The 27,967-nt window shown below is 44.5% G+C and overlaps 1 protein-coding gene across 2 annotated transcripts; it reads right to left on the minus strand.

The window, feature by feature from the left end:
* Positions 1–19,492: 19,492 nt before the first annotated feature.
* BTF3 (basic transcription factor 3) lies at positions 19,493–27,097 on the minus strand. 2 transcript variants are annotated; one of them, XM_056112626.1, is made up of 6 exons: positions 26,954–27,097; positions 26,276–26,341; positions 23,521–23,634; positions 22,806–23,007; positions 20,582–20,638; positions 19,493–19,794 (listed from the first exon to the last, which is right to left on the minus strand). In XM_056112626.1, exons 2-6 carry the CDS (start codon positions 26,339–26,341, stop codon positions 19,748–19,750), a joined length of 486 nt encoding a protein of 161 aa, XP_055968601.1. In that variant the 5' UTR covers positions 26,954–27,097; the 3' UTR covers positions 19,493–19,747. The 2 variants fall into 2 exon arrangements, with proteins under 2 accessions (XP_055968601.1, XP_055968600.1); XM_056112625.1 differs by lacking the exon at positions 26,954–27,097 and adding an exon at positions 26,708–26,898.
* Between the last annotated feature and the right edge of the window lie 870 nt (positions 27,098–27,967).

Genomic DNA, 27,967 nt, shown 5'->3' on the forward strand with positions numbered 1-27,967 from the left:
ATTGAATCACTGTGGGAAAAGTTACAGAGCTTTCGGGTTTAGTCTCAGTCATGTAAATATCAAACACATTTCCCTTTACCAATACTTATTTTTAACTGCGAACCCCAATAGAACCCCACCTCTCACCCCTCCCAATTCCTGTGAGGCAGATGAGTTCTAGTTAATACTCTATCTACTTTGACTAGATACATTGTTTCGATAGAAGATGCACAATTATTGTTTAGAGTTTACGACCCCCCCCCAATCAGATATGCTGAAACAGCGTTGTGAAATTATTTGCTTTCTACAGCTGGGTTTAAGAATAAAATGATGTCACGCGGTCGCGCGGTTTTGGAGTTCTGCTACTTTACTTATTAACCCTGGAAGTATTTCTATTAAAAGTTAGATAGTTAAGAGATTGGTTTCTGTGCTCTGGAGTCGTGGCCGTGCCGGAGAGCCACTCGTGGGGGGCAGCTGGTGACCTCGGTCGGGCGTGAAGGACGGCCCAGAACGCCCCCCTTCCCATGAGGTCCCTGCCGCCCCCCCGCCCCGGCTCAAACCTGCTGTCCACAAGGCTCCCGTGCGGCCGCCATCTTTCTTTCCAGAGAGGAGCGGGAGAGTGGGCCAACCCCCTTGGGGGGGAAATATTTTAAAGGAAACAAGATACTAGTGCCTCAGCCCAACCTTCTAGCACAAAAATCTCACATCACTCTAGAATGTTCTGGAATCCCAGACAAGTCACACTGCATGTGTATAGTCCAGCTGTTCTTTATTTTGTAGGTAACAGGAAACTCTGCTCTTTCTGGTGCAAAGAAAATGCCTTCAAATTTCAGCCACAAAAAAGGTGACTTTTCTATTTTTTTCCCCCAAAATGAAATTTGGCTTCTAGCAAATTGGAATTGTTCAGATACATCCCAGTAACCTCTTCTGTCAGGGTCAGTGATGACTTCAACAAAGTATCAGCAGGGGTTGTCCCAGACTCTGACTCCTGGGAAATTTAATGTGAGGAGGGGAGAGGGGCCAGTGGCAGGGACATTCTGGGTGACAGAGCTTGAGGAAGTCAAATCAGCTATGTCACATTTAGCTCTGGGTTCCTGAGGATCAAATACTATGTCTAAGAACAGAGCTTCCATCTACTGCCAGTCATTCTCAATAGTCAACTTTCCATTGCTGTGAATGTTTCTATTGGCACACACACACAACACACGCATCCACACATGTGTGTAACAGATTCATTATAAAGACATATTTCAATAAAGTTATTGACATACTTAAACACACCATCGCAAACTCAAACAAATACACGGCCCAACTGTTTAAATTTTTTTGCTCCATGCTATAAACAGACGAAATCATTCACAGAATAATACAATCCAGTCATCATCCCCATTTGCTGCTGAAGGTGACTTTCTGTGCCTTTGGCCAGCACAGATTTTTCACAGGACAAATATTCTTTGTCTCGGGTTGCCAAGGTCACACACACGTCTGAGTCTTCTGTCAGGGGATCTGGGGAAGGGTTATTCCAAATCAGACACATCCAGAGGAAAAGGGGATAAAAATCTCAATGACAACACCGCAGGATTGTTCCAAGAATCCTGTGTCTTTCCTGCTTGGGGGGACGTGCACGCCAGAGTCCCCCATTCACCTGACCCTAAGAAGGCTTCATCCTGGGGAATCCTACAGACTCTGACATGCAGCTGCCTAAAGACTGGATGGAGGCTCACACTCCAGTTCAGGAGGTTCCCACAAGACACATGTAGCTGGCGGTTACTTGTCCCTTCCCAGCACCGGAGCACAGCGCTGCATGCACTCACTGGGTAGGATTTGGTGTCCAGGGGAATAATAGCAGACCCACAGGATTACAATTTGTCAGCATTTTAATTAGGGGCCTAGAAAGGATTTTCAATTTGACAAATACAACCAGAACTAAGCTGTGCTGCCGGCTTTGGGTAAAAGCCTGGGCTGAGACTCTATTTTCCCTCACAACGGGTCCTGTGAGGGTAGAAACTCTCAACTCCTCTTTATGTATTTATTGTTAGGGGGCGTTTGGGCTGTTCGCTGGGCTATTCTGGGCTCAAGGGTGCTCGGGAGTGACCCCTGGCCATGCTCAAGGACCATGTGCGGTGCCAAGGATTTGAACTCGGGTCAGCTGAGTGCAAGGCAAGCACCTTCCCCCCTGTACTATCTTTCCAGCCCACTGCCCTTTTCCACTATGACGCTGCATTGTCCCAAAATAAAGAAAAAGGCCATCTTTTTTCTATTCTGACATTTTGGGGCGGAGGGCAGTGCAACCAGCAGTGCTCAGGGCCCGCTCCTGGCTCTGCAGTTAGGGATCACTCCTGGCGGTGCTTCTGGGGGACTCTCTCTGGTGCCAGAGGTAGAACCTGGGTAGGCCACATGGAAGGCAAGAATATGAATTCCTGTTTCACTTCTCCAGCTCCTGCTCTGAATTCTGTTGTTGAATTTCCATTGCTGGATGGGCCTTTTATCCTAATCTTTTGTAAACCCCTTTTCACTGTGGTTGTCACCATGTCACCACACCCACAGCTGGAAATCTGATCCCTTTCACAAAATGATGGCTAGACTTTTGGCTCTTTCACTGCCAACACTGCTGCTCACGGCTCCAGCCGGAAAACCCAAGAAAATCTAGAACTTGGCACTGAACCCGCCCCCCTCATAACTCCCCCTACCCCATGCCCCTGAGCCCCTGCCACATACAAACACCTCCTTCAATGTCTCAAATACTGGAGAGAATCTGTCATCATTCTTAAACCCTAAAATTGACCATAGTCTTTACATAGACTTAGATCCAATCCTTTATTTTGTTCTGAATTATTTTTAAAGTGTGAAAAATTAACTGAAAAGGTTCTTTCTGTCCCCACAAATGTTTGCCAAAACACTTTTCAAGTATTGGTTTTTCCTGGTAATTGTCATCATAAATATTTGTAAAAGCTTTCAATAGTTAGCAGAATCCTCTTTTTATCTCATTAGATTCACCCTGGACTCCCTGGGAGCCAAAAAGACGTGTGTGTGTGTGTGTGTGTGTGTGTGTGTGTGTGTGTGTGTCCATTTAGGGGCCACACCCAGTTGTCTTCAGGACCCACTCAGGGATCACTCCTAGCAGTGCTTGGGGAATCTCATGTCATGCTAAGGTTTTAACCAGTCACCTGTATGCTGACTAAGTATCTAAACCCCTATAATATCTCTCTGACATTAAATTTTTTTAAGAGAAGATGCTAATGGCTCATAATTTTCTGTTATCTACATTTTCTAAAAAGAAAGAAAGAAAAAAATATCAGAGCAACATTAATGTGTTCCTTGTGAGTGCCTCTTTGCCCAGCAGATTAAAGCAGGTGATTCAAGTGCTGCTCCACTGAGGTGGCAGTACACAACTGTCACCTACTTTAGGCAATAGTGATTTCCCTCAACACTGTGGATCCACTAGGATTTTGTCAAAAGAACTTTATTGTAAAGCACTTGTCATGATTTAAGGGCCTACCATGAAAAATTTATATAAAGTGAAGAACTTGTCATCAATTTTTATTTTATGCAAACATATCCGTGGGCCAGAGAACGGTACAATGATTAAGGTGCTTGCCTTGCATGCACTGGGTTTGATCCCTGAACTATGTATGGTCCCTTGAACATCCCCAGGAATGATCCCTGAGCACAGAGCCAGGAGTAAGCCCTGAGCACTGCTGGTGTAGCCCCAAAACAAAACAAAACATTTAAAAGATGGATTAGTTTAAAACGAAGCACAGCTTAAAAAAATTTTTTTTCTTTAGCTGAGCACATCTGGTTGTAACCATCCAAAAAGCCCCCAAATCAAAAGATGTTCTTTTCCCTGACAGCTATTGCTGAGGCAGGACTTGGAATCCTAAAAACCACAGCAGTTCTGCCTCAGTCAGAAACTGTGGGGGAGGGTGGGTGTCATAAGTAGTATGGGCCAGGTAAGCTCCCAGGCACCTAATTCTAAAAGCTTCACTCTTGAGAGCCCAAAATCCACACAAAACAGCTGCTGCCTTAACAGCTCATATCATTGTTTTGTGATTTTTGTTTGTTTGTTTGGGGGTTATCCTGGCTATGCTCGGAGCTTACTCCTGGTTCTGCACTCACGGATCACTTCTGGCAGTGCTTGGGGAACCATATGTGGTGCCAGGGATAGAAATTAGGTCAACCGCATGCAAGGCTGGAGCTATAGCACAGTGGGCAGGGCATTTGCCTTGCATGAAACCAATATGGCCAACCCAAGTTCGATTCCTCCGCCCCTCTCGGAAAACCCGGCAAGAGAGTATCTCACCCTCACGGTGACATATTCTATATGCCAAACACAGTAACAACAAGTCTCATGATGGAGACATTACTGGGCCCACTCGAGCAAATTGATGAACAACGGGAGGACAGTGACAGTGACATGCAAGGCAGTGCCCTACCTGCTATAGTATATCCTTGTTTTGTTTGTTTGTTTGTTTGTTTGTTATTGTTTTGGCTTTTTGGGTCACACCCGGTGATGCTCAGGGCTTACTCCTGGCTCTGCACTCAGGAATTACTTCTGGCGGCGCTCAGGGGACATATGGATGCTGGGAATCGAACCCTGGTCAGCACGTGCAAAGCAAATGCCCTACCCTCCATACTATCATTCCAGCCCGCTGTAGCAATACAGATATAAAGATGCAATGCAACTATATCTTGGCACTATTTTTTCCCTCATATTTTTAGCTGGTAGCCATAAATGCCAAGAAGAACATTGCACAATGCAGATAATTCTTTCCTTCCCCATTCCTCTCCACTCAGCCCTCTGTCCAACTGTCCTCCTCTTTACATATTTTTTTTTTTTTTTGCTTTTTGGGTCACATCCGGCGATGCACAGGGGTTATTCCTGGTTCTGTACTCAGGAATTACTCCTGGCAGTGCTCAGGGGACCATATGGGATGCTGGGAATAGAACCCGGGTTCGCCATGTGCAAGGCAAATGCCCTACCCGCTGTGCTATTGCTCCAGCCCCTCTTTACATATTTTATAAGCACACAAATCAGTATGATTAAAAGAGAAAATTTCCCTAAAAGGTGGCCAATCTTCAAAGAAACTAATATGACAGGACCTGTTCCATAAGAAAAAAAGAGTGCAGGATTCACAACAAAATTGTCAACATAGCTTGAAAGAAGCCAATTAGCAATACAGATATAAAGATGCAACGCTATGACAAGTGATTAACCAAACAATGACGCCTATTAGAAAAATTTTAATAAAACATTCTGGTGTTGAAAGCTTATCTTTGATTAATTGGAAAAGCAAAGGATACTTGTTCTGAACCATGTCCCAGTTAGAAAGACTTGTTTATCCTTCTCTGTGCTAGAGTTTGAGCCAACCATTCTGATGGTTTGGATTAACTGTTAATTCATCTAACCATCTGGGTATTCAAATTAATGGTTCATTTCTGGAAATGGGTTGTCTCCCTGCCGACTGCAGGCTGAGAGACAGATCTGCTCCCCTCGCCTGTCACGAGGCTTCTTTCCCACTGCTCGGGCCAGTGACCTTTAGTCAGAAACAAAGGGAAGCTGGTAGCCTCACGCGGGAGAAGAGAATCTGGGGTTCCCACCCTCCATCACCTGCTCCTTCACAGTTGCCAACTGCTCATCTGTCAACTGAGTTACCAAGCCTTGGAGAGATGGTGCAGGGGTAAATGTGTGAGGCCCTAGGTTTGACCCCCCCAGTGCCACTAGAAGCCCCTCTTTGTTCATTACTGTGAATCACACCATTTGACTTAGTTACTGAGATGTGTTTTTATTTTATTTATTTATTTTTGCTTTCGTCCTTTGGTCTGGAAACCTCGCTTAGAAGTGAAGCCAACGTCTCACATCCCTCTAGCCCTTCACGTGGCAAATGCATTTCGCTCTACAAAAGGCTACTTAGGAGGTCCAGTGTGAAAACACTCCGAGTTGTAGAATTCAACAGAGACCTGGATTGAACTCGTGCTTTTAACAAGGATTTCCTTTGAGCCTTGGTTTCCTTCCCTATAAAATGATAATACCGCGTCTAAGGGACTGTCAAAGGATTTGAAATAATGCATATAAAGTTTCTGACACATGGCAAATAAGAGCCGAGGACTGATAATTATTACTATTTTGTTATTATTAACATCCCTTTGTCAGACAAGCCCCCGTTAGTCCTATTCATGCTGGGGGGCAAGGGGGTCTTTGCTTCTCCAGTTGAACAGAAAGATGCACAATAGCATCAACTTTTTCTTATTTTGGCTGGGAGAGGGGGAGGTGGGGATTGGGCCACATCCAGCACCACTCAGACTGTGCTCTGTGTCTGAAGATCTCTCCTGGTGGTGCTTAGGGACCATCTGCAGCGCGGGAGATTAAATCAGGGTCAGTCAAATGCCTTACCCCTGTACTATCACCCTCTAGCACCAGTTTTTTTTTGTTGTTGTTCTTTTTGTTCTGTTTTGGAACCACACCCTGAGTGCTCAGAGGTTACTCCTGGCTCTACACTTCGGAATTACTCCTGGTGGGACTCAGGGGACCTTATGCCAAGAATTGAACTCAGGTGGGCCACATGTAAGGCAATTGCCCTACCCACTGGACTATCACTGTGCTCCCCTAGCAGAGCTGAATAGAAATTCCACCCAGCATTGCTCATCATGCCATGGGAGCTGAGGGTCCAACTCAGGGCCTTACACTTGCTAGATTCTACTAGTTGAGCTCTCCCTCCTGCCCCTTGCAACCTTTATGAACTCATCTCCACCAGGGGTGACCCTGACAAAGATTTATTCCACCAAACTAGGATCCTCTACATCTTCCTTTTAAAAGTTTTTTCCTTCAGGAAATTTAGGGGGGCACACCTGGTGGTGCTCAGAATTTACTCCTGGCTCTCTGCTCAGAGATCACTCTGGTGGGACTCAAGGAACCATATGTGGTGTCAAGATCAAAGTGGGATTGGCTGCATGCAAGGCATGTGCATCAAGCTCTGGCTGTCTTTCCAGCCTTAAGCCCTCTTCCTTACATGATCTCGACTGACCTGGTGATCCCCACCTTAGCTAAGCCAGTTATGGAGAAAGCCCGCCCCTGTGATATTTACCTATTTACCTCCTTGATTTAACAAGAATCTTGTTCTTTAAAAATGTCTAGATGTCTAACAGGAAAGTTCCTTTTAGCCGCTTCATCCGCCCAGAACCATCGTCTATGTGGACATGCATAGGGAAGTCATCCCATCCCACCTTGATTCTTGCAGACTGGCATCAGACAGGATAAGAGAAAAAAGCAAACAAGAACTTGAAAAATAACCATATGCCTACACTCTGTGAGACTGAGTAACTCACCAGGGACCCCTCACAGAATCTCAACTGAGACAAAGGACATTGGGGGTGGGTTTGGGAGAGGTAAAAGTAGAAGACCAGTTTTGGGGGCGGCCACCAACAAGGTCATAGATTGTCATGTAGACAGAAGCTTTGCTGTACCTGCACAATGAGTTCAGATTTAGAGTGAGGTGCCCTTCCAGAAAAGATTTTTCCTTTGCACACCATGATTATCTTTTTTTCCTTTTAATGTGTGGGGGGGCGAGTTGGGGTGAGGTGGCAGGGTGATTGGGGAAGACTGGGATTTGGGCCACACCTAGCAATGCGCAGGGCTTTCTCCCAGCTCTACACTAAGGGATCGCACCTGGTGGTACACTAAAGACCATATGGGTGCTGGGGGTCAAACCCAGGACAACTATGTGCAAGGCAAGTGCCCTCTCTGCTATACTATCTCTCCGACCCACTGAAATGACTATCTTTTACCAGAAGCGTGCCTCCCCACTTCCAGTCCCCACCTACATATTTTGCTGAAAATAAAATTGATCACTTGATCACTTGACATCCCGTTACTCATCGATTTGCTCGAGCAGGCGCCAGTAACGTCTCCATTCGTCCCTGTCCTGTGCTAGTGTAACCCAATGGCACCTGCTCGCTCCAGGAACACAAAGAGCCTCAAACCGTTTGTTCAAGGTCTTCACGAAGAAATCTGACTGTCTCGTAGGTGGGCAGCCACGCGATCTTTTGATGTCCGGTGGAATCCAGTCGGTAATGGCTCTAGTCCAGCGGTCATCTACAAATCGCAGTATGTGTCCAGTTCGTCTGATTTTTGACACCTTGGCATCGAAATTAAATTTTAATAAAATTAAAATTTTAAAAAATTTTAAAGACACACTTGGGCAGGATTTTCACTTCCGCCTCATTTGTCTTTGCTGTGACTTTGAGTCCCAGCTCTCTCTCCATGAAAGCAATGGCCTCGTGGAGGTTCCCTTACCTAGGGGTATATGGGAGCCCCTTATTGTTGGGCTGCTCACCTCCGCAGGTCTGTTCCAGCCCAGTGATGTGGTTTGCTCTGGGGACTTAGTGCGTGTCTCCCACCAGGGGAATGCCATTGACTCACTGGGCTGTCCACTCTTCTGTGCCACAGGAGACAACACATTCCCCTGAGCCGAGTAGCTAAGTAGCCAGGTCCCTCCACTCTGGGCCCTAATGGGGTCGGCGGGGACTCTTGTTGCAGGCTGGGATGAACCCCAGCTGTCCTGAAGCCCCCAGGCAGCCGCTAGCCTGTCTTGGCAACTATCCTGGGAAGTTGGGCTCTCCCGTCTCTCCATGAAGTCCTTGGTGAAAACCTGCTAGTCTTGTTGTCCCAGTCCTGGTGGCCAGCTGGATGACTCACCAACACCCCAGCTAGTTCTAGTGTGCCCTGCTGGTCCAGGCTCTGCCTCTGCTCCCACAGGTACGGGCACATTAGAGGGGGCATTGGCTTTCTCTAACTCTGATGTCAGAGCCAGCCGAGACCTTGGTGCTCACTGAGACCTGATTTTTCTTGATGCCCCCATGCACTGTAGAGTAGTGTTAGACTACCCAGTGGAGTCTACCAGGAGTTGCTCCTCTCCCTGGGGTTTTGTGTGTGGGGTGTGTGTGTGTGTGTGTGTGTGTGTGTGTGTGTGTGTGTGTGTGTGGGTGAGTGTGTGAATATATGTGTGTGGTGGCAGGGTGGTGGCAGGGGCAAGAATGCAGGATGTTTTTATTTTAGTTTTGGTTTGTTTGGTGGGAGAGAAAAAACCTAGTGGTGCTCAGTGCTACTCCTGGTTCTGCTCTCACAGATTACTCCTGGCAGGGCTTGGGGTCCTAAATGTGGTGCTGGGGAAGAACCTAGCTCAGCTGGAAGTAAGCACCCAAACTGCCGTACTATCACTCCAGCCCCTACTGCTTAAATTCTTATTACAATGTTATACTATGTACAACCATAAAGTGAAAGTTTATAAATTTCATAATCATATCAGAAACTGCTAGGACAAAATTGAAATCAGATATCATAAACTAATAGCATTCAAAATAGGGGGGGAGGCACAGAGTAACGAGTTTAAGGCATCTGCTTTGCATGCAGCTAACCTTGGTTTGACACACGTGGTCCCCCAGCGTCCCCAGGAGGTGATCCCTGAGTGGAGACAGGAGTAAGTCCTTAAAGTACTGCTGGGTATGGCCCTAAACTAAAAACAAACAATAAAAAAAAATTTTAAAAAGAAGAAAATTTACCCCACAAACGCTTTAAAGTGCATTGTCAGTGGGGACAGCAGCATGCTTGTCTGACACACAAACGGCCCAGGTTCTACCCTATACGGTTCCCCGAGTTCACCAGGAGTAATTTCTGAGCACAGAGCCAAGAGTAACCCCAGAGCATCACCAGGTGTGACCCCCAAAAAACTAAAAATAGAAAAAAATAAAATGTCTTGTCCAGACATCCCAGAGTCCTGTGGGACAGAGGTACGTCCCTCCTGCTTCTCCCCTGCTGGTAAAACCTGGGATATTTAGTGTTGAAAGATGTGAAGAACTAGGTCCCATTTCTTACTCTCTGCTGCCCTCTTCAGATCGATGGGGTCTCCCAGCCCCCATGAAATGAAAGCTATGGTTTACAGGTAGGGCGTTTGCCTTGCACGCGGCCGACCCGGGTTTGATTCACAGCATCCCACATGGTCCCCTGAGCACCGCCAGGGATAATTCTTGAGTGCAGAGCCAGGAGTAACCCCTGTGCATCACTGGGTGTGACCCAAAAAGAAAAAAAAAGGCCCCCTTGACTCAGTCGTCTACCCCAGCCCCTCCTGGCCATCCCACTGCCTCACCTGCTTTCTTGCAGAACTTCTATCCTCAAACCCTGCGTCAGCCCCTCAGTTCTTCAGCCTGTGAAATTCCTTCTGTGTTACTCCTGGTGAAGACAGACTATAGGGTCCAGAGACCCACAATGTCTTCTCATGTCTCCTGGCTGATTTCCAATCATGCACCTTCACCATAGAGGTAGTCAAGACACATTCCATTGCTCTAGCTTCACTTTAATGTCAATTTTGTTTAATGATTAGTGTTTGCGTTCACCTTTGGAATCTTCTCCAGGGCTGCAGAACTAAATAAGCACGGGCTTCATTCTTTTGGTTTTATTATTATGATTATGCTTGTTTGGGAGCCATACTCGGTGATGCTCAGGATTTACTCCTCATTTGGAGTTTAGGAATCACTTTTGGTGGGCTTGGGTACATTCAGAGGTGGTTTATGGTTGGTGGGGGCAGGGAGGAGACAACCTGTCTCCCGGGAAGTGATTGGGGAAATCTAGGATGGATGAAAGTCTGCAATGAGCTCCTGCACCATACAGACCTGACGTCTCTCCTAGCCCCACAAGGTGGTTGACAAACCACACCTGAGATCCCTTTGTTTGGCTCAGCATAAGAAACAATCCTCCCACCCAATTTCTGGTATCTGTGGTCTTTAGGCTGAAGCAAGGAATCTCTCTTTTCTGTTAAGGAAAGTAATTCCTAAATCCTACCCAGGTTTTTTTCAGGTTCATCATCTTCCCTCACAGCAAGAATTTTGAGAGGAGATGAGTAGTGCAGTGAAAGAGAGAGAGAGAGAGAGAGAGAGAGAGAGAGAGAGAGAGAGAGAGAGAATAGGGGCTTTTCCAGAATGGAAAGCAAAGGAGACATCGTACAGATGTGGGGCATTTCCCCAGAGTGGGGAAACATACCCTAAAGTAATTAAGTCCACATCACAAACAGAAATGCGAGCAAAAGGATCTTAAAGTGAAAGAAACAGAACACACATCTCAGGCAAAGATGCAAGCAAATGCACCCTAAAGTATAGTACATACCTCACGTAGATCTGCAGTGAATTCCCAAGATGGAGAATATGCACTGTAGAGTGAGAAAGTCCACATCTCAGGGGAGATGTGAGTAAATGCAATATGCAGTGAAAGGAAGGAAACAGGTATCTCTGGGGGAGAGATGAGCAAATGGATGCCTTTCCTCTACCGAGTTAGTCTATATACAGTCTTCCCGGCCACACCCTAAAGTCTATTGCTAGTGTGATGGTTAAGGGAGTGAGCTTGGAGAGTTGATGGTTTTTTGCTATTCTTAAGGTGTCCTCTGTTCTATGCCTTTCCTCTCAGGGGTCCAGCCATGCTCTGGGTCTGGAATTCTGCATCACATGGGTTTCCTGGGCTCCCAAAATGGTCCTGAGTCTCAAAAAAGCCTTCATGCACTGGGGTTGGTTTAGGTTCCAGACAGTTTTTTCCACCAATATATTATAAGACAACACACATACACATACACACACACACACACACACACACACACACACCCTCCCTCCCTCCCTCCATCCCTCCCCTCTCTCTGCCTGCAACACAGTGAAAAAGATCAGAGTGGCGTGAGCAGTTTTTTTTTTTTTCTTGACATGCCCATTAAAACCAGTCAGACAAGTTCCCATGGTGCTAAGCCACTCAGGGTGGGAGGAAGCAGCTCTTCAAGGGCAGCCAGAAAACACCTTCAACAATGACCAATGGAAGCTCAAGACCTGGACCTACTTTTCATTTCTGATTTAGGGCTATAGTTCTCTAATGCTGGTGTGGATGAAGGATAACTTGGGGTGCTAAAAATATATGTATAGCTCCAATCCTACCCCGTAGACATTTTGCTTCGTCTGGCCCAAGGTGGGGTCCAGGAATCTGCATTTTCTTCATTGATGCTTATGTGAGTGGTATGAAACCAGATTGGGGGCTGAGAGGGGGATCATGACCTCGTAGGTGTAGCCCTTGATCTGGGTGCCAACGACCTGCGTTTGAGGATGGATATTTCTGTGGCCATCAGCACAAAACTGAGGAGTCTCATCACCCCGGAAGCCTCATTTCTTCCGTATTAAACTTAACTTTTGTGACAGAGAGAATACTCATTCCTCATAAACTTGGTTGCTCTGAAGATGGAATCAGAAACTGTAGACAGGAAAAATTCCAGGAAATGTCAAAGTATGCATTTTAAGACCCTGTGACTGGGGCCCCAACCTCTATGCTGATAAGTGGAGGGCCATGCCTGGCTATTGCCTGGGAACTGGACTGGTTCTCCCACATGTCAGTGTGTTTTGCTGTTGACAGAGCAGTGCTGGCCTCGCAGTGGCCAGTGTCTCCTGATTTCCTGTCTGGCCTTCCTGCTCCTTGGAGTTCTGGCTGTTGTGCTGGGTCTGAGCATCACCTTTGGGACACCTGCAAAACCAGCAGGTATGCGGCTTCTTGAGGTAATCAAATGCATACTGTGCTCAACCATTAAGAGTCTACCTCCCTGAAACTTTTCCTGATTTGGTAACTCTGCTGATAATGGATGGTTGGCACATGGCTTGTGCTGAGGACATTTTACCTGTTTCAGGCTTTCTCTCATTCTTTTACATGGTTTTGTGAGATGTTGTGGTTATGACTCTCATGAAGAGAGGTTCAGGGAGACTGGATAACTTGCCCAAGATCATAGCCAGTGAATCAATAAGCCAGGAGCCCAAGAGCAGATGTGGGCTCCAGAGAGACAGATCAGAGGGTTAAGCACAAGTATTGCATGCAGGAGGCCTGGTTTCAGTCCCTAGTACTATACCATGGGCACCACCAGGAACAAACCCTCAGCACAGAACCAGGAGTAGCCTTCAAGTACCTGCCACATGCAGCCCCCAAACTACAAAGTAAAAGCAAAAACAAGGGGCCAGAGTGATAGTACAGTGGGGAGGGATTTTGCCTTACACACGGCTGACCTGTTTTCAACTTCGGGTATACCATATGGTTCCCCAAGAACTGCCAAGAGTAATTCCTGAGTGCAGAACCAGTAGGAACCCCTAAGCATCACTGGCTGCTACTCAAAAAAAAAAAAAAAAGAAAGAAAGAAAGAAAGAAAGAAAGAAAGAAAGGAAAAGCAAAAACAAACCAGTTTAAGTATGCCCAGTCTGAAGCTTACACAGACCTTGGTTTCTTCTTTCAACATGCCTCTGCTGTAGTTAGGGAAGTAAGGAAACAGTGGTCAACAATACGAGCACATATAATTACTGTGTAATTAGGTTGCGCAGAGTATTAAATCCTGTTATTAATTTGAGAGAAGTCAGGTGCCCGTGGATTAAGTAATACAAATTGTGGTGTTATCAGCCTCTGAGTTATCAACCTAGTCCTAATTATAAAATGTCCAAGATCCAACTCTGCATGCTCTCTCGAATATTCCAAAAGATTGACCTAAATATGCCTACCTAAAATACTTCATATCAAAATATTGCCAGCCTCAACTATTCCACATACTCTAAGGAATTTTCTGAAGATCCATTATTTTAGGAGTATGTCAGAGACAGAGGTCACCCGTTTGCTGTCTACATCTCAATCATCATACACCACTCCTAGGACTTAAACATTTTGTCAGACTGTTTGACAAACTGCTGTTCATTAATGAATGGGTAGATTCACAATCTTTAGACAATTATCTCAATTTCATCCCCAAGTGTTCCCATGAGGCTGCTGTAGCAAATTGTCTTTGTTCCCACTTCTAGCGGGAGGAACCTACCCAGAACCAATCCCCCCAGAGAGCAGAAATAGAGTCCAACCCACTCCTTCTCCCAGGCTCTCTTGCTTTTGGGCCATGCTGGGTGAGTGTGTCCAGGGATCACTCCTGCCAATTCTTGGAGGACTCAGATATATGTATGTGGTGCTGGGGATAGATTGCAAGACCTTAACCCCTGCACTCTTTCTGGTTTCCATATCCTTTCCATACCTTTCAATGACTATCTATCCTGGAGAGAAGTATCTATACTTCTTGGGAATTTACCCAAATGCCATTATTTTTTTGCCCAAATGCCAGTGGCCTTACAGAAAACCTTAGTAGGCCTAGAGGATTTGGAGAGTGGGGGAACTAAAAAGGAGGAGGAAAAGAAATGTGGCGGAAGAACAGGATAGAGCCCTGAGGGGAAAGGCCAATTATAACAAGCCGGCTGTTGTACTGTTTAAGCATGATATTCATGGTCATGGGTGCCTATGTCTACCACCAGTACTTCTTTCATAAAAATTTCAGGTTTACCCTCTCGGCAATGCCACACCTCTTCCCACGGGCTCGGCTTTCTGTGCGAGGACATCACGACTTGTTTGCCCCCCTCCCTGCTTTGTAATGGCAAGCTGGACTGCTCTCATGGTGAAGATGAATCTGCTACCTACTGTGGTGAGGTGAAATCAAAATGAAAGAATACTTAAAATTATAGTTAGACATTATTGCCCAAGGATATCTCCCTCTTTTGGAGGGCCATGCCCAGCAGTGTTTGGGGACTCATGTGGTGTTAGGGAACCAAACCTGGTACGCTGAGAGCACACTGTGTGTTCTTGCCCTTTCAGTCATGAGACAGAGCCATAGTGCAGCAGGCGGCTGCTTACCTTGCATGTGGCCAAGCTAGGTTCAATCCTTGGCACCCCATATGGTCACCTGAGCCCCAGCAGGCACTCCTGAGCACAGAGCTAGGAGTAATCCCTGGGCATACTGGGTGCACCCCTCCCCACTCCCCACCCCCAGAAAACACACAAAGAAATAATTCTTTCACCTAATACAGGTCAAATGCCCAACAGTCTCCCACAAAACTTGATATTCAAGTGTCCCAACCAGAAGGCTTGGACATATATGGACAAAGTATGTGACACCAGAAATGACTGTGGTGATTGTGCCGATGAATCAGGTAAAAAGAAAATTCTTAACTGGTGTTTCATTGGGTTCGTGGAGTAGTTGCTCATGTTTCATTTGTTTTTGTTTGGGGGCCACATCTGGCTATACTCAGGGCTTATTCCTGGCTCACACTCAGGGATCATTCTTGGCAGGACTCACAGCACCAAATGGGGTGCCAGAGATCAAACCCTGGTCGGCCATGTGCAAGGCAAGCACCTTACCCGTTGTCCCACTCTCCTTCTGTCAGCGGTTACTCTTATACTTCAGTCACATAAATTAGCTTGAACTCACAAAGCTTCCTCAAGGTTTTTGTATCTATGATTAAACAGTTCTGTTAAGTTCCAGTAGTTTGCCTATTTAAGGCGGTAAGATTTTTATTTATTTATTTTTTGCTTTTTGGGTCATACCCTGCGATACACAGGGGTTATTCCTGGCTCTGCACTCAGGAATTACCCCTGGCGGTGCTCGGGGACCATATGAGATGCTGGGTATCGAACCCAGGTCGGTTGTGTGCAAGGCAAATGCCCTACCCGCTGTGCTATCGCTCCAGCTCCAAGGTTGGTAAAATTCTTAAGAAGCAAATGCAGATAGAATAGAATGGCAAAAACAAAGGAAGTAATCTTGAGAATCTACGCTTACTTGTTATCAAATTCCCTCTGGATTTCTCAGGAAGTCTTAGTAAAGGTGAAGGAAAAGTGATGAGTACTTCAACTAAGGCTTTTGCTTTAACTTAGCATTTCCTCACCCCTGCTCCCCACCTCAGTTCTTGCCTCCCTCATTGTTCTCTGATTGTTTGACACAGAACTTTGCAGCACTGAGCACCTTACAGTTTTGCAGGGTTGGATTCTTCTAGAGCCATGGTAGTAGTTACTCAAAATCTTAAAGACTCCCATTAGTAGGTAAGACTTCAGAGAAAAACAGTACACGAAATCTTTTCCTGCCTTTTGTCTGATCATTCATTGTGGAGGGTGGACACAGAAATGCTTCCTGGACATTGCATGCCATCTCACAGTTCACTGACAATAAAAGCTCAATGTATAAATAGCACCTTCTCTTCTTGTTAGTTGTCAATTAGCAAATACTGATTCTCCGGTTTATTGAGCATGCAAACTCATATGAACCCTTCCTTGTTTATGTAGTATGTCAAAGTGTTTATTTTCAGACAGATGGGGAGAGGTAGAATTCTTCCTGGAGTTTCAAAGTACAAATTCTTTTACCCAAACATGTAGAATTTTTAATAAACATCTGCAATTTTCTCTTTGAATAGTTTTCACTGGTATTTTTAAGATCTGATGGGTTCTTTTCCAATAGTATCTTTCCCAGTCCTTGACATTTCAGCAGCTCTGATTTTAAAAATAAAAATTCTCTAGTTTTACAGTGCCCAAAATGTTCAGGCTGGAGATGTGAGACTGTTTTCTTCGCTGACTGTGCCTGCATTTCCAGAACTCGTTGCAAAAATGATATTCAAGATTGTGCTGATTGGAGTGATGAAACTATGTGGAGAGGACTTTTCTAATCATTCTTATGAAGAAGCCTGAAAACTTGTTTCCTTAAGACTCTCCAAAAGAGTAACATATATCTTATGGTGGTAATTAGTAAAGCATAAATCCATTGTTAATGAAAAAAAAAATTAGCAAAAATTGGGCGTAACCTTTAGTGACCATCAATCCTTTATGTTTTTCTGTGCAGGATGTGGGGGGATGTGGCTGGGAGCTGGGGTACACCATGCAGTGCAAGGGACCATATGAGGTGCTGTGAATGGAACCCAGGTTGGTTGCATGCAAAGCAAATGCCCTACCCACTGTACTATCACTCTAGCTCCAATCCATTGCTTCTAGAATGTAGCTTTCTTCCCTGTACACCAAGGGTTATTATGGGAATGAACCAACCTTTTCTAGTCAATTATTTCAACAATGTTATGTTAAATGTATGTTTTCAAATCCAAAGCAACATCTCTTCATGAATAGCCCTTTTCAACAATAAGCAAGCTAAAAGTCACTTTCCTTAAAGAACAGTCTTAAAACTTGTTATCGGGGCTAGAGCAATAGCACAGCACAGTGGCAGGGCATTTACCTTGCATGCGGCAGACCCCGGGGAACCCCAGCATGCCATATGGTCCCCCAAGCACCACCAGGAGTAATTCCTGAGCGCAGAGCCAGGAATTACCTCTGAGCATCGCTGGGTGTGACCCAAAAGGAAACAAGACAAAAAGCATTGTGTTATCACCCTCCAGGGAGGATTATACCTGCCCAAGTCTCCTGGCAATCAGACTTAACAATGTACCCTGGTGGATGGAGTTTCTTCAGACCCAGCCTGTAGTCATTCCCTTTCCCTGTCCTAAAGGAAATATTCCAATTAGATGCTACTGGAGTAAAGGAGCCCAGTCGCAGGTAACCTGCATTGTGTTTACAACAAAAGTTTAGTCATTTCTAACACAACCCTCCCAATCCTCATAGGGAAAATACTAAAAAGAATCCTTACTGCTATGAACCCCAGTGGTAGGCTGCATGTCTCATCTGTGGCCCTGGGTTCCATACCTGGCATAAAATCCTCCATTAACCTGGAGCTACTAACAGATTATTTACATGAATCAAATATCCTCTTGAAGTTGTCAGGGCTCACGTACCAGCACAGCAAGATTAACTTTTAGCATCTGCTATAGTATAGGCCTCACCTGAGAATCTCTAACCTATATTCTCAGTAGGTCTAAGGGGAAACTAGAAATAGGAGACGATCATCCAAGAATAGCAGAGGTAAAAAGACCAGGAGGTTTGCCCTACGGCCTGGAAGCCGGCCTCACATGCTGGAGAAAAAGGCAGACAGAAAAGGGAACACCAAGTAAAAGGTGCTGGGAGGACGCTCGGGTTGGGAGAAAATAAGACTATAGATTGAACACAATGGCCACTCAATACCTCTATTGCAAACCACAATATCCAAAAGGAGAGAACAAAAGGCAATGCCTTGCCGAAGAGGCTGGGTGGGGAGGAGAGGGGAGAGGGAGTGGGGGGGTGGGGGGTGGGGTGTGGGAGGGATAGAGATCATTGGTGGTGGTGAATGGGCACTGGTAGAGGAATGGGAAACCGACCGCAAACACGAACGTTTTGTAAGTATGTTAACAGTACCTCAAGGTGATTCACTAATAAACAATTTTTAAAAAAATAAGGGGGAACTAGAAAGGTGTTTGGGCAATCCCTGCAAGCTCTTTAGGCAGGCTGTCACTGTTACCCTAACTTCTTCCAATGAGCTAGGTCCAGCAAGCTGGACCCATGGCACCAGGAACCAACACTAAAAATGCAAATCCCTAGATCCCACACCTAAACTCTTTGACCCATACTATCTGGGTTAACCATTCCACAGGGGACAGTGGTAGTAGAGCAGGTAGGCGTTTGCCCAGGTTCAACCCCCAGCACCCCATACTGTATCTCAACCCCCGCCAGTAGTGATGCCCTAGTGAGCCAGTAAGGTCTGAATACAACCAGATATGGACAACCATCCCCCCCCCCAAAAAAAAAAAACCTAGCACATTGCATACCCATTAGCCAAGAAGAATCCCTGTGGAGGCCAAAGCAAGACTTGAATATGTAGCAGAGTCCACTTTTGCCTGGATACTTAATCTGTAACTCTGTAAGCAATACTATAAACAAGGACTTGTTACTGTAGCATTCTACTTTTAACTGTTACTTGTTCTGTCCCTTGGGGACAATGTATGTAAATACTGTTTGCACTTTGGGTAGTTACAATCAGGTATTTTAGTGCCTCTAAAGGGTACTCCTAAACCACAAAGAATTGCCATTGCTACACTTAAAAAAATCTGCTCGGACATCTTAATTGCTAACATTCCCCCCCCCCCCAAAGTAGTCCTGTGCGTGGAGGGAACTTTCTGGGATAATAACTGTTTAGCATCTAGAATGCTGGCACTTATTGTACTATTTACAACTGCATGCTCACGTGTCATTTTACTCTTAAAGTGACTTTATTATCAAACATTTTTAATTTTAAAACAGCCTTATTTTATACTTAAGGAAAAGATGGCATTCCTACCACAAATGTGTTTTTGTAATCTTTTGTAAATCCAGAAAGGAGTTAGATGAACCACTTTTAGTTTTTAGAGTAACATTGAGTTATTTTATCTTCAGCTACTAGTCCCTACTAGTCCCTACTTCATATACTGAGGATCATTGTGATATTTAAGACACCATGTTTACAGTATAGACAATACTAAGAGAAGGAAATAAAACCTTGTTCAGTCAATAAGAAAATCATCTCTTTCTATCCACCCATCACATAAACCACTGGGGAAGAAAAAACTGAGGAAAAAATCCTACTATGGGGGAGGGATCTGTCAAACACGAGAACTTTATACCACCTTTGTTGTGTTATACGGTCATTTCAAATCTTTAATCAAATTTCATCAAAGATTATTCAGTCATTATTACATGTCACGATTAGCTTTCTATATAAACAAGTTTGCTTTCTGTGTACAAATCAGTGCCAATGAAATAAAAAATTAAACTGTATACTAGGCAAAGAACTTTATTAACCTTTGTTTCAAACTTTATTCTCAGGCTTCTTCCGCTTAATTAGCTGCAAAGAATGACTTGTATATAAGCAAAAACTGAAAAGAGCTGCAGTGTCCAAGGGGCTTGAGCTTAAAAATATTAGCTCTAGATCTTATTAGATCCTTGAACAAAATTTTAAAAAGCAGTCATAATATAAAATAGCAGCTCCCAGTAACTTCTTCAAGTTTTATCTTCTTCAGAAGCTGACTCAATTCAGTTTGCTTCATTCTTGGAAGCCTCATCAAAATTCTCCACGAGATCTAGAAAAAACGGGAAAAAAGTGGGGGTAGAAACACATAGAAAAATCTATTTGTACAAATAACCATCAGACATGCTAAAGAGAAAATGCTCTTAAAATATAGCCTAGGCCATAAATGGAAATACTTATTTCTACTAAGACCACTATCTACATAGCAAAGAATATGTCTGGGCATATATGATTAAAACAAGGGGAGGCGGAATGCTAATGACAAAACTTTTTGTGCTTTAAAGATATTCTCCCCCTTCACATCTCACTCTAAGGACTAAAGATAATGCGACACTTTAATCTGCGTGAGGGGTAAACTGAAAAATTATCATAATGCATAAATTCTGAGGTTTTTCTCAACTCCCAAGGACACCCACCTAAGCAAAATGGTAATACTTAAGGAATCTGATGGTTACAAGGACATCTCACAAACACATCTAGTAACAACTAAGATAAAATATTTAAATAAACCTTCCAAGCCTTCTCAATGTTGTGGATCTCAGAGTAGAAATCAAGGTTATTATGTGTAATCTGCAGTAGCGATATTTAGGCTACTCATATATTTATGTATTTAATAAATATGGTTAGATAACCATCCCTCTAAGAATCCCAAGCAGAAAATAAGCCACTCGACACATATGTCTCCAGATAACAAACAATGCTTCTCATCTCCCCTTCCCACGCCCCCTTCTAACTTCATGTTTTCCCTGTCCCCACTTTCCTGTTAACCCAAAAGCAATCTTCTGGATAGAAGAGAACTTTAGCTGCCCTCTCTAAGGTTCTCTAGTGAAAGATCCTACCTGGAACTTCATCATCATCATCCTCTCCAGTAGCAAGTGGTGCTTTTCCATCCACCGCTGTGAAAGGAAATTGTAATCAAAGTTACACATCTGTCTATACCCTTAATGAATACTAACCACAAGAACAAATGGAAGGTCTGCACCGTTGCAAATTATATCAATGATGACATTTGGTAACATTTGGGGTCTCAACCATAGCCTAACTTCCTAAACTATGGTTCAAACCCCATGAATGTGGAGGCTGCAAAAAAATTGGCAACAGTAAAGTTTCTAAATATACAACCAAAAATTCAAGATCAAGAGCATTCACAAATTCACGGTGTTTCTGGTAGTGCTAGTCCACGTATTAGATTTTATACATTAGTATTACATGTATTGGCCCAAATGGTCTCAGGCAGAAGTTTAAGCTCTACAGTATCAGCAATAACATGATGAGCTAGAGTATCAATAATAAGAGCTAAGAAACCAAATTCCACATTTAACCTTTCAATCCCTCTGGCCCAACACAGACACTCAAGTATATTAGAATAAGCCTCCACCTAAAGCAAAACTCTTCCACAGGTAAATCCACACACCAAATTTATTAGGATTTGTGAAAGCATGGATTATTTTCTCAAATACTGCTTGTTACCTGATATGTTTGAAAAACCTTTGAGATAAAAACAAAATTATAAAATAACTTGTCTTTTGAGTGGTGCACATCCATTTTCCTTTTATTGTACAAGAAAAAGAACTACTGGGGCTGGAGCAATAGCACAGCGGAGAGGGCGTTTGCCTTGCATGCAGCCGACCCAGGTTCAATCCCCAGTATTTCATCTGGTCCCCCAAGCACCGCCAGGAGTAATTCCTGAGTGCAGAGTCAGGAGTAAACCCTGTGTATCGCCAGGTGTGACCCAAAATGCCAAAGAAAATGAACTACTCATGAGAGCTAATACATTAGATGGTCTGATTCAGTGAACACTTATTTGAAAGCATACCTTAGTTCAGAAAGCCAAAGAGTTTCTAAAGCCTATGCCTTTCAATGTGAAAAAAAAAAAAATAAATTGAAGCAGAATGTAAAACAAAAGGCCACATCAAAGTCTAGTGTGTATGCATCCATTTCGCAGAATTTAGTTTTGTTTTTTTGGGGCCACATCCAACTGTGCTCAGGGATCACTCTGGCAGGCTTGGGGGGGCCATACGGGATGCTGAGGACTGAACCCAGGTAAGCTGCATGCAAGGCAAGCATCCTATTAGCTGTACTATTTCTCTGGCTCCATTCTGCAGAACTTTAATCAGCGGAAGATACCTAACTTCCAATTATTTGTTTACCTATTAAATGATTTTTTAGCCTCAACCAACTTACATTACTATGAATATTTGAGATTGGGCTATTTTAACATCACTTGTATATAAATCTGATAATATATACGCTATATTATATTTACTAAGGTTATCTACCAGTAGTGTTCGGGGTCCAGAGTTTGGTCCTAGCGATACTCAGCCTTAAGCCTGGCATTTCAGGCCTGACAGTTCAGCACTCAATCCCAGCCATGTGGCGTCATGTGGGTTTAAAGGGTAATAGGGCAACAGCCCAAATCCTAGGGTGGTTGAGGAACCATTTGGTGCCATAAAAAATGAAAACTTGAAAAACTCAGGGCTACCTTCCCAGTGCAATATATAGCTAACTCTAAATAGCTAAGTACCAAGAAAGCCCCAAGTTAACATTTCTATGCTTTCTAGTCAATGAAGTCTAAACGTTAAAAGTTCTGATCCAAAGAAATCACGACCATCCTGTTATTCGTCGATTGCTTCGAGCAGGCCCCAGTAACGTCTCCTTCATCCTAGCCTTGAGATAGTGCCATATTCAAGGCACTATCTCAGGGCTAGGATGAAGAAAGGATCCCAAAAAATAGGGTTAGAAAATATTTCAATGAGTAGAACAATCATAACGTGACATTATTAAACATACCAAGAATTATTTAGGAAACAGGTAACAGAAGAGCAAGCAGGGTACTTGCCATAAAACAGACTACCCAGGTTGGCTCCCTGGCATCACTTACAGTCCCCAACATTGCCCCATTCACAGTAATCCCTGACAGAGACAGAAGCCCTGAGCACTGAATGTGTCCTAAAAAACAACACTTAAAAACCAGTGTAAAAATAAGTGAAAAAAGTTTACACTTATTAAAGATAAACTAGTAACTAGTACACCATGGGTAAAACCACTACCAGGAAAACTTACATTGTTTAGGCAGAGCTTCAGCAAGTCTCCTCAAACTAGTCAGACTGTCTGCACCAAGTTGGTTTAAGATACTGGGAAGCATTTCTGTCAGCTGCTTTGTCTCAGCATGGCCTGTAATGGTGAAAGTGTTCGCTGCCAGGGATGCTTGAACTTTAGGATTATTAAAGTGGATCACTGTTCCTTGGTTTGTGAACATATTCACCTAAAAAGAGGGGGGGGAAAGGTTTTTTTGATTGGCTACATCAAACTTTATTTAAATCAAACATTAAGCAAATCTCAAAGTTTAGCAAAATAATCTACTACCGAATTACATTTGCAATGTGCTTGGAATCTGACAAGTGTAATCTACTTGCTTTCAGACTTAGCAACCTTTTTTTTTAAGGGAGTAAAGTAATTATGACAAATATGAAATTGTACTGGCTAACAGTAAAACCATTCAGGACACCAACATTTAAAAATTTTCAAATTCTGTTTTGAGAGCAACAGCACAGCAGTGGGCGTTTGCCTTGCACAGGGCCAACGTGGCCGACCTGAGTTCGATTCCTACGCCCCTCTCAGAGAGCCCGGCAAGCTACTCGTGACTGACATATTCGATATGCCAAACACGGTAACAAGTCTCACAATGGAGACGTATTGGGCCCACTTGAGTAAATCAATGAACAATGGGAGGATAGTACGAGTGCTGTTTTGAGAAAAGATAAAATAAAATACTTACCTCTTCAATACCAGAGATATTATTTACGCCCAACTTCTTTAAAGAGAACTGAAGTTTCTTATCATCTGCTGTAGCTGTTCTATGAACCACCTTCTTCTTTCTGCGAGCAGTTCCCTGGCAAAAAGGGGAGGGGGGAAAGGAAGGAAAGAAAACATTTATATAATAATATTTTCAAATGCAAAATTCCAGATTCTGAGAGTCCGCTGTGTTCTTTAGAGGTGCATTAGAAAACCACCATAACCACAAACTTTAATGCGCAGTGAACATGGCAATGGTTAAGGGAATGATGGCAGCTGAAAGGATTAAAAAACTGTCTACACATCCTCGCAACTTTGGATACAATAAAGGAATGATATTTAGTAAGTCCTACTTTTCACGTTCTAGTCCCCTCTTCTTGTAGCATTTACAGAATTTACTCCCTTCAAATCAGTCTATTTCTAATATTACCATATCAAGTTGTCTCTGACAACCACCCAATGCAAATGCAAACTAGGTTATTTTTCTGCATCACAGTACGACTAAGAGGTACATATTATATTATGACCCCCCCATGAGAATTAAGCTACTTCAGGCTTCTATTGTTTTCTCATGGGTTACTTTTTTTTTAAAATAAAGACTAACCTTTTACATGCTACTTATGACTCCACCTACTTCATTATCCGGACTATCTTACCAACTTCTATTCATTCCTCAAAATCCTATGTAAATCACTGCCTCTTCTGGTCTTCCCTAAGCCCCCAAGCTAAGTAATTCCTATAACTGAAAATGCATCTACTGTACCTCATACTGTGCAGGCAATTTTTTTCCCCTAAGGCACTTAATTCCCTTACTCACCTACTAGAAACTTTAAATATCTTATGTTTTAAATCATCAGGATCCAGCATAGCAGATGCTTGTTACATTTTAAATGGAAACAAGTATAAAGTAGCAAAATTAAAAAGAAAAAACAAGTCTAAGCACACACACAAAACCAATCCCAAACCACTTGTTACTCAATTAAAAAAAAAAATTCCAAAAAAACCTCTAACTGACATGGTCACAGGCTGATACCTGGTTTCCAGAAAGTCCCAAAGATACTTTCAAAAATCACACAATTCCAAAAATAAAACCACACCTTTATAAGGTTCCATCAGTGCCACATATGTGGAGTTCATTTTTTAACTGGAATAATCAAGTTATTTCATGATGCCTCAACAGAACAGTGGGGAAAAAAAAGGGTTATATAGCATTTACCCAAAAAGTACACTTGAAAAGCTCTTTCTCTAAGGCAAAACAAGCTCACATAATCTTCACATACCCTAAGAAAAGTTTTTTAAAGCCAAGAAATATTTGCATATTACAATAACAATAGACTTAGAACTAAACCAGGAAAGTTCAGCCCTACTCCACTTTCTAAAAACCCTTGAAAACTTACCCTACAATATCTTGTTAAAAACGAACAATCAAAAACAAACAAACCATCAAACCATCAGTGTCATAAAATAAAGATGGTATGCAAGTACATTACTCAATTTATTCCTTCTGAAACCGGCACAAAAAGAAACAATGGCTAAAATCAGTATTAACTACATTCAAACATTAACTCACACAGAACATGACAAGTTTTTCTGGGCTATGAAGGCCACACCTAACATCAAACAATTATTGAAAAGAACAAGAAACACCTGATCTTAATAGGTAGGAACAGTTTATCAAGAAAAAAAGATCAAGATACATTAGCTGTTGCAAAGTTAAGTAACTTAACAGATCCAACTACTAATTTCCTAAATTTAAGTGTAACTTCTACTTTACAGTAGTCTCTACTAAGAGATAAATACTCCAAGAAAAACTAATAAGTAATAAACTTGTATTATGGAATTTCTACAAGTTTTACCAAGTCAAGACATGCTCTGTTCCAACAGGATACCACACCTTGTTAAATACTAGGAATGTACTAACACAATACAAAACATAATCACGGTGGATCAAGTGTAGACCAGGCTGTATTTTTAAAGCTAACTTAACAACATTTTAAATACGTACCAAGTTCAAAAAAGATTTAAGAGCTCAGTATTTTCTAATTAATCAGAGAAAAAGAATTAACCAAAAAGTTATTTAACATCTACCAATCATTCTCATTCCCTCAATTTTAATAATAAAATTAAAATGGAAGGCTGCCTGGCTCAAGTGCTATTCTCAAATCCATAGAGACTGTTCTTAAATTCCAAAATGCACCCATAAGAGAGCTTTAAATATCCTAGAAAATGCGTAATTCCTCTGGGCTGCATCTAGCTTTAAAACTATGTGTTAAAAAAATAAAAGCACAGCAAAAAAGGTCTGAATTTACAAGAGTCACAAACTTCTATTTAAGTACCATTATCTTGATCCGCAAATTATCAACTACCCTCGAAAAGGAAGAGCCATGAAGCTAATCCTTGTGAAATGACACATTTTCTGGCTAGCTGAATCAGGGAACACTTTGTTCCACAACACTATAACCATGAAAACACACACGAGCAATGTCATCTCAATTTCTTGGCCATTTTCCATTTCACAACAACACAGCCCGCACATGTCACTGCTCCAACCCTCCCATTCCCGCCTCTGCCCCTCCATTTGCGAAGTCTGTGAAACACTTCTTAGATCGTCAAAGAGAGCTGAAGAAAACTGCTCAAGGAAAGACAAAAGCCACCCTACACCTTAAAATTAAAAAAGAAAAAGAAAAAGAACGCGGCGTGGGGGGTCGGGGGGAAGCGCGGAGCGAAAATGAACTTACTTTCCCACCAATGCGCACTTGGGCTTGCAGTTTGGCGAGCTTCTCTTGGTTCATCGTTTCTTTCATCTAGAAAAAATTCAAAGGCGTGAAAACCTCAGCGAGGACAGGTCCGGCTCGGTCCGGCAGTCCACGCTCGCCACCTCCCAGGCTCCTCCAGCAAGGAGTAGGGGCCCCCACGCAGGCCTCGCGAGACCCGGCGCCCCACCCCACCCAGCCAAGCTCGCAGTTGCGATTTTCTAGAGGCCTGGGACACCCGCTTTCTTGCATTCCCTCCCGCGCATCCCCCTTCTTTACCGACCCGGACGGGGCGGCTGCACCCCGCACCCACAACCCGCACCCCCACCCGCCGCCCCACCCCCCACCCCGGCCCGGCCCGGCCCGGGCCTAGCCAGGGCCTCCCGGCGCGGACGCTCTCCGCAAGCCTCGCGGTACCTGAGGCTCCGGTGCTCGGGCTCCGCCGCGAGGTGGAGGCAGCGACGGCGTGGCCTCCTCGGCCCCGGGGCCGCCGCCCCGCTCGCGACCTCGCCCCCGGGAAGCCGCCGGAGCCGGAGCGCCCGTCCGTCGCATCGCTCGCCTCGCCTGAGCCCCAGTCCCTCCCGAGTCGCGCTCCTTCCGGGCACTTCCCGCCCCCGTTCCCGTCCTCCTCCCACGCCGGCGTCCAGCACCACCTTTTTGTACCTTGTTGGAGCGGAAATGGGGCCGCGCGGGGGACTAAGGGTTGGCGCTCAGGGGGTCTCGGCGGACCAGCTGAGATTAGGCGCACACACGCGGGGACGCAAGATGGCAGCTAGAGGGAGGCCGGAAGTGACGCGCCGCCACTTCCTCCCCGAGCCAGGAAACGGGCCGCGCCGCGAGGGCAGGGCCCGACTGCGCAGGCGCATTCTCCCCCCTCAACCTCCCCCCCCCCCCCCCCCACGGTCCCGGGCTAGGCCCCCCACCCCGCCCCCGCCGCTGGGTCTGTGACGCGCGCTGCGGCGGAGCGTGCTTCTCCCTGCGCGCATGGGACTAGATCTCCGCCGGGGACTCGGGGCTGAGAACGGCCTTAGCGGGCTCAGGCCGCTGGTTCTGGGCGGTTAGGACGGAGTAAGTAGGCCCTGCAGCTGTGGGCCCTGATCTCGGAGTCCGTAACCCTTCTAGGGGCTCCTCGCCGGTTGCAGGACGGCTGGGGGCACCCAGCGCGTGCTCCTCGGCGGCTGCGGGGGACGGGGCGATCCGCTCGGCTTTGGAGTCCCCCTTAGGCCCGCAGGAGCCTTTCCCGAGGCATTGCTGGTGAATTCTTGGTTCAGAGCCTCGGAGCTTCTGTAACGCGGTTGGGGAGGGCCCCCCCTTCGGCGTCCCTTAGCCCCTAATCTTCGGCGCCCTGGCTGCAGCCCCCGGGGGGGACCGAACCTTAGACCCGCGTGCGGGAGTTTATTTAACAAGAACAACAAGGCCAGTGTGACAGCAGACACGGATTTGAAGCGATTCACCCATGGAAGAAAAAATAGATTGATCTTTTTCTAAAACTGAGTACTTAGATCAAAGGAGAATTTGTTACCAGATTTTCGGGTTTGCCCCGCCCCTCCAAGCGCCTTTGAGAGTAATCTTAGAGAATGTTCGATGGTTTTTGTTTGTTTGTTTTAATGGTAATTTAAATAAAAATCTAGACAGTCTTTTTTTTGGTAGTACCTATGAAAAGGGTTTTCATATTCA

The sequence above is a fragment of the Sorex fumeus genome, unplaced genomic scaffold (genome assembly GCF_029834395.1).
Source record: "Sorex fumeus unplaced genomic scaffold, SorFum_2.1 ptg000018l, whole genome shotgun sequence".
NCBI lineage: Eukaryota > Metazoa > Chordata > Mammalia > Eulipotyphla > Soricidae > Sorex > Sorex fumeus.

Bases quoted from the DNA above. Each gene is read 5' to 3' on its own strand.
- BTF3 (XM_056112625.1), bottom strand. From the start codon at position 26,842: ATGCGACGGACGGGCGCTCCGGCTCCGGCGGCTTCCCGGGGGCGAGGT. The intron at 23,635-26,275 runs GTAAGTTCATTT...CCTTTTTGCCAG, and splicing joins AAGTGCGCATTGGTGGGAAA to GGAACTGCTCGCAGAAAGAA. The intron at 20,639-22,805 runs GTAAGTTTTCCT...TTCCTTTCACAG, and splicing joins TGAAGCTCTGCCTAAACAAT to CGGTGGATGGAAAAGCACCA.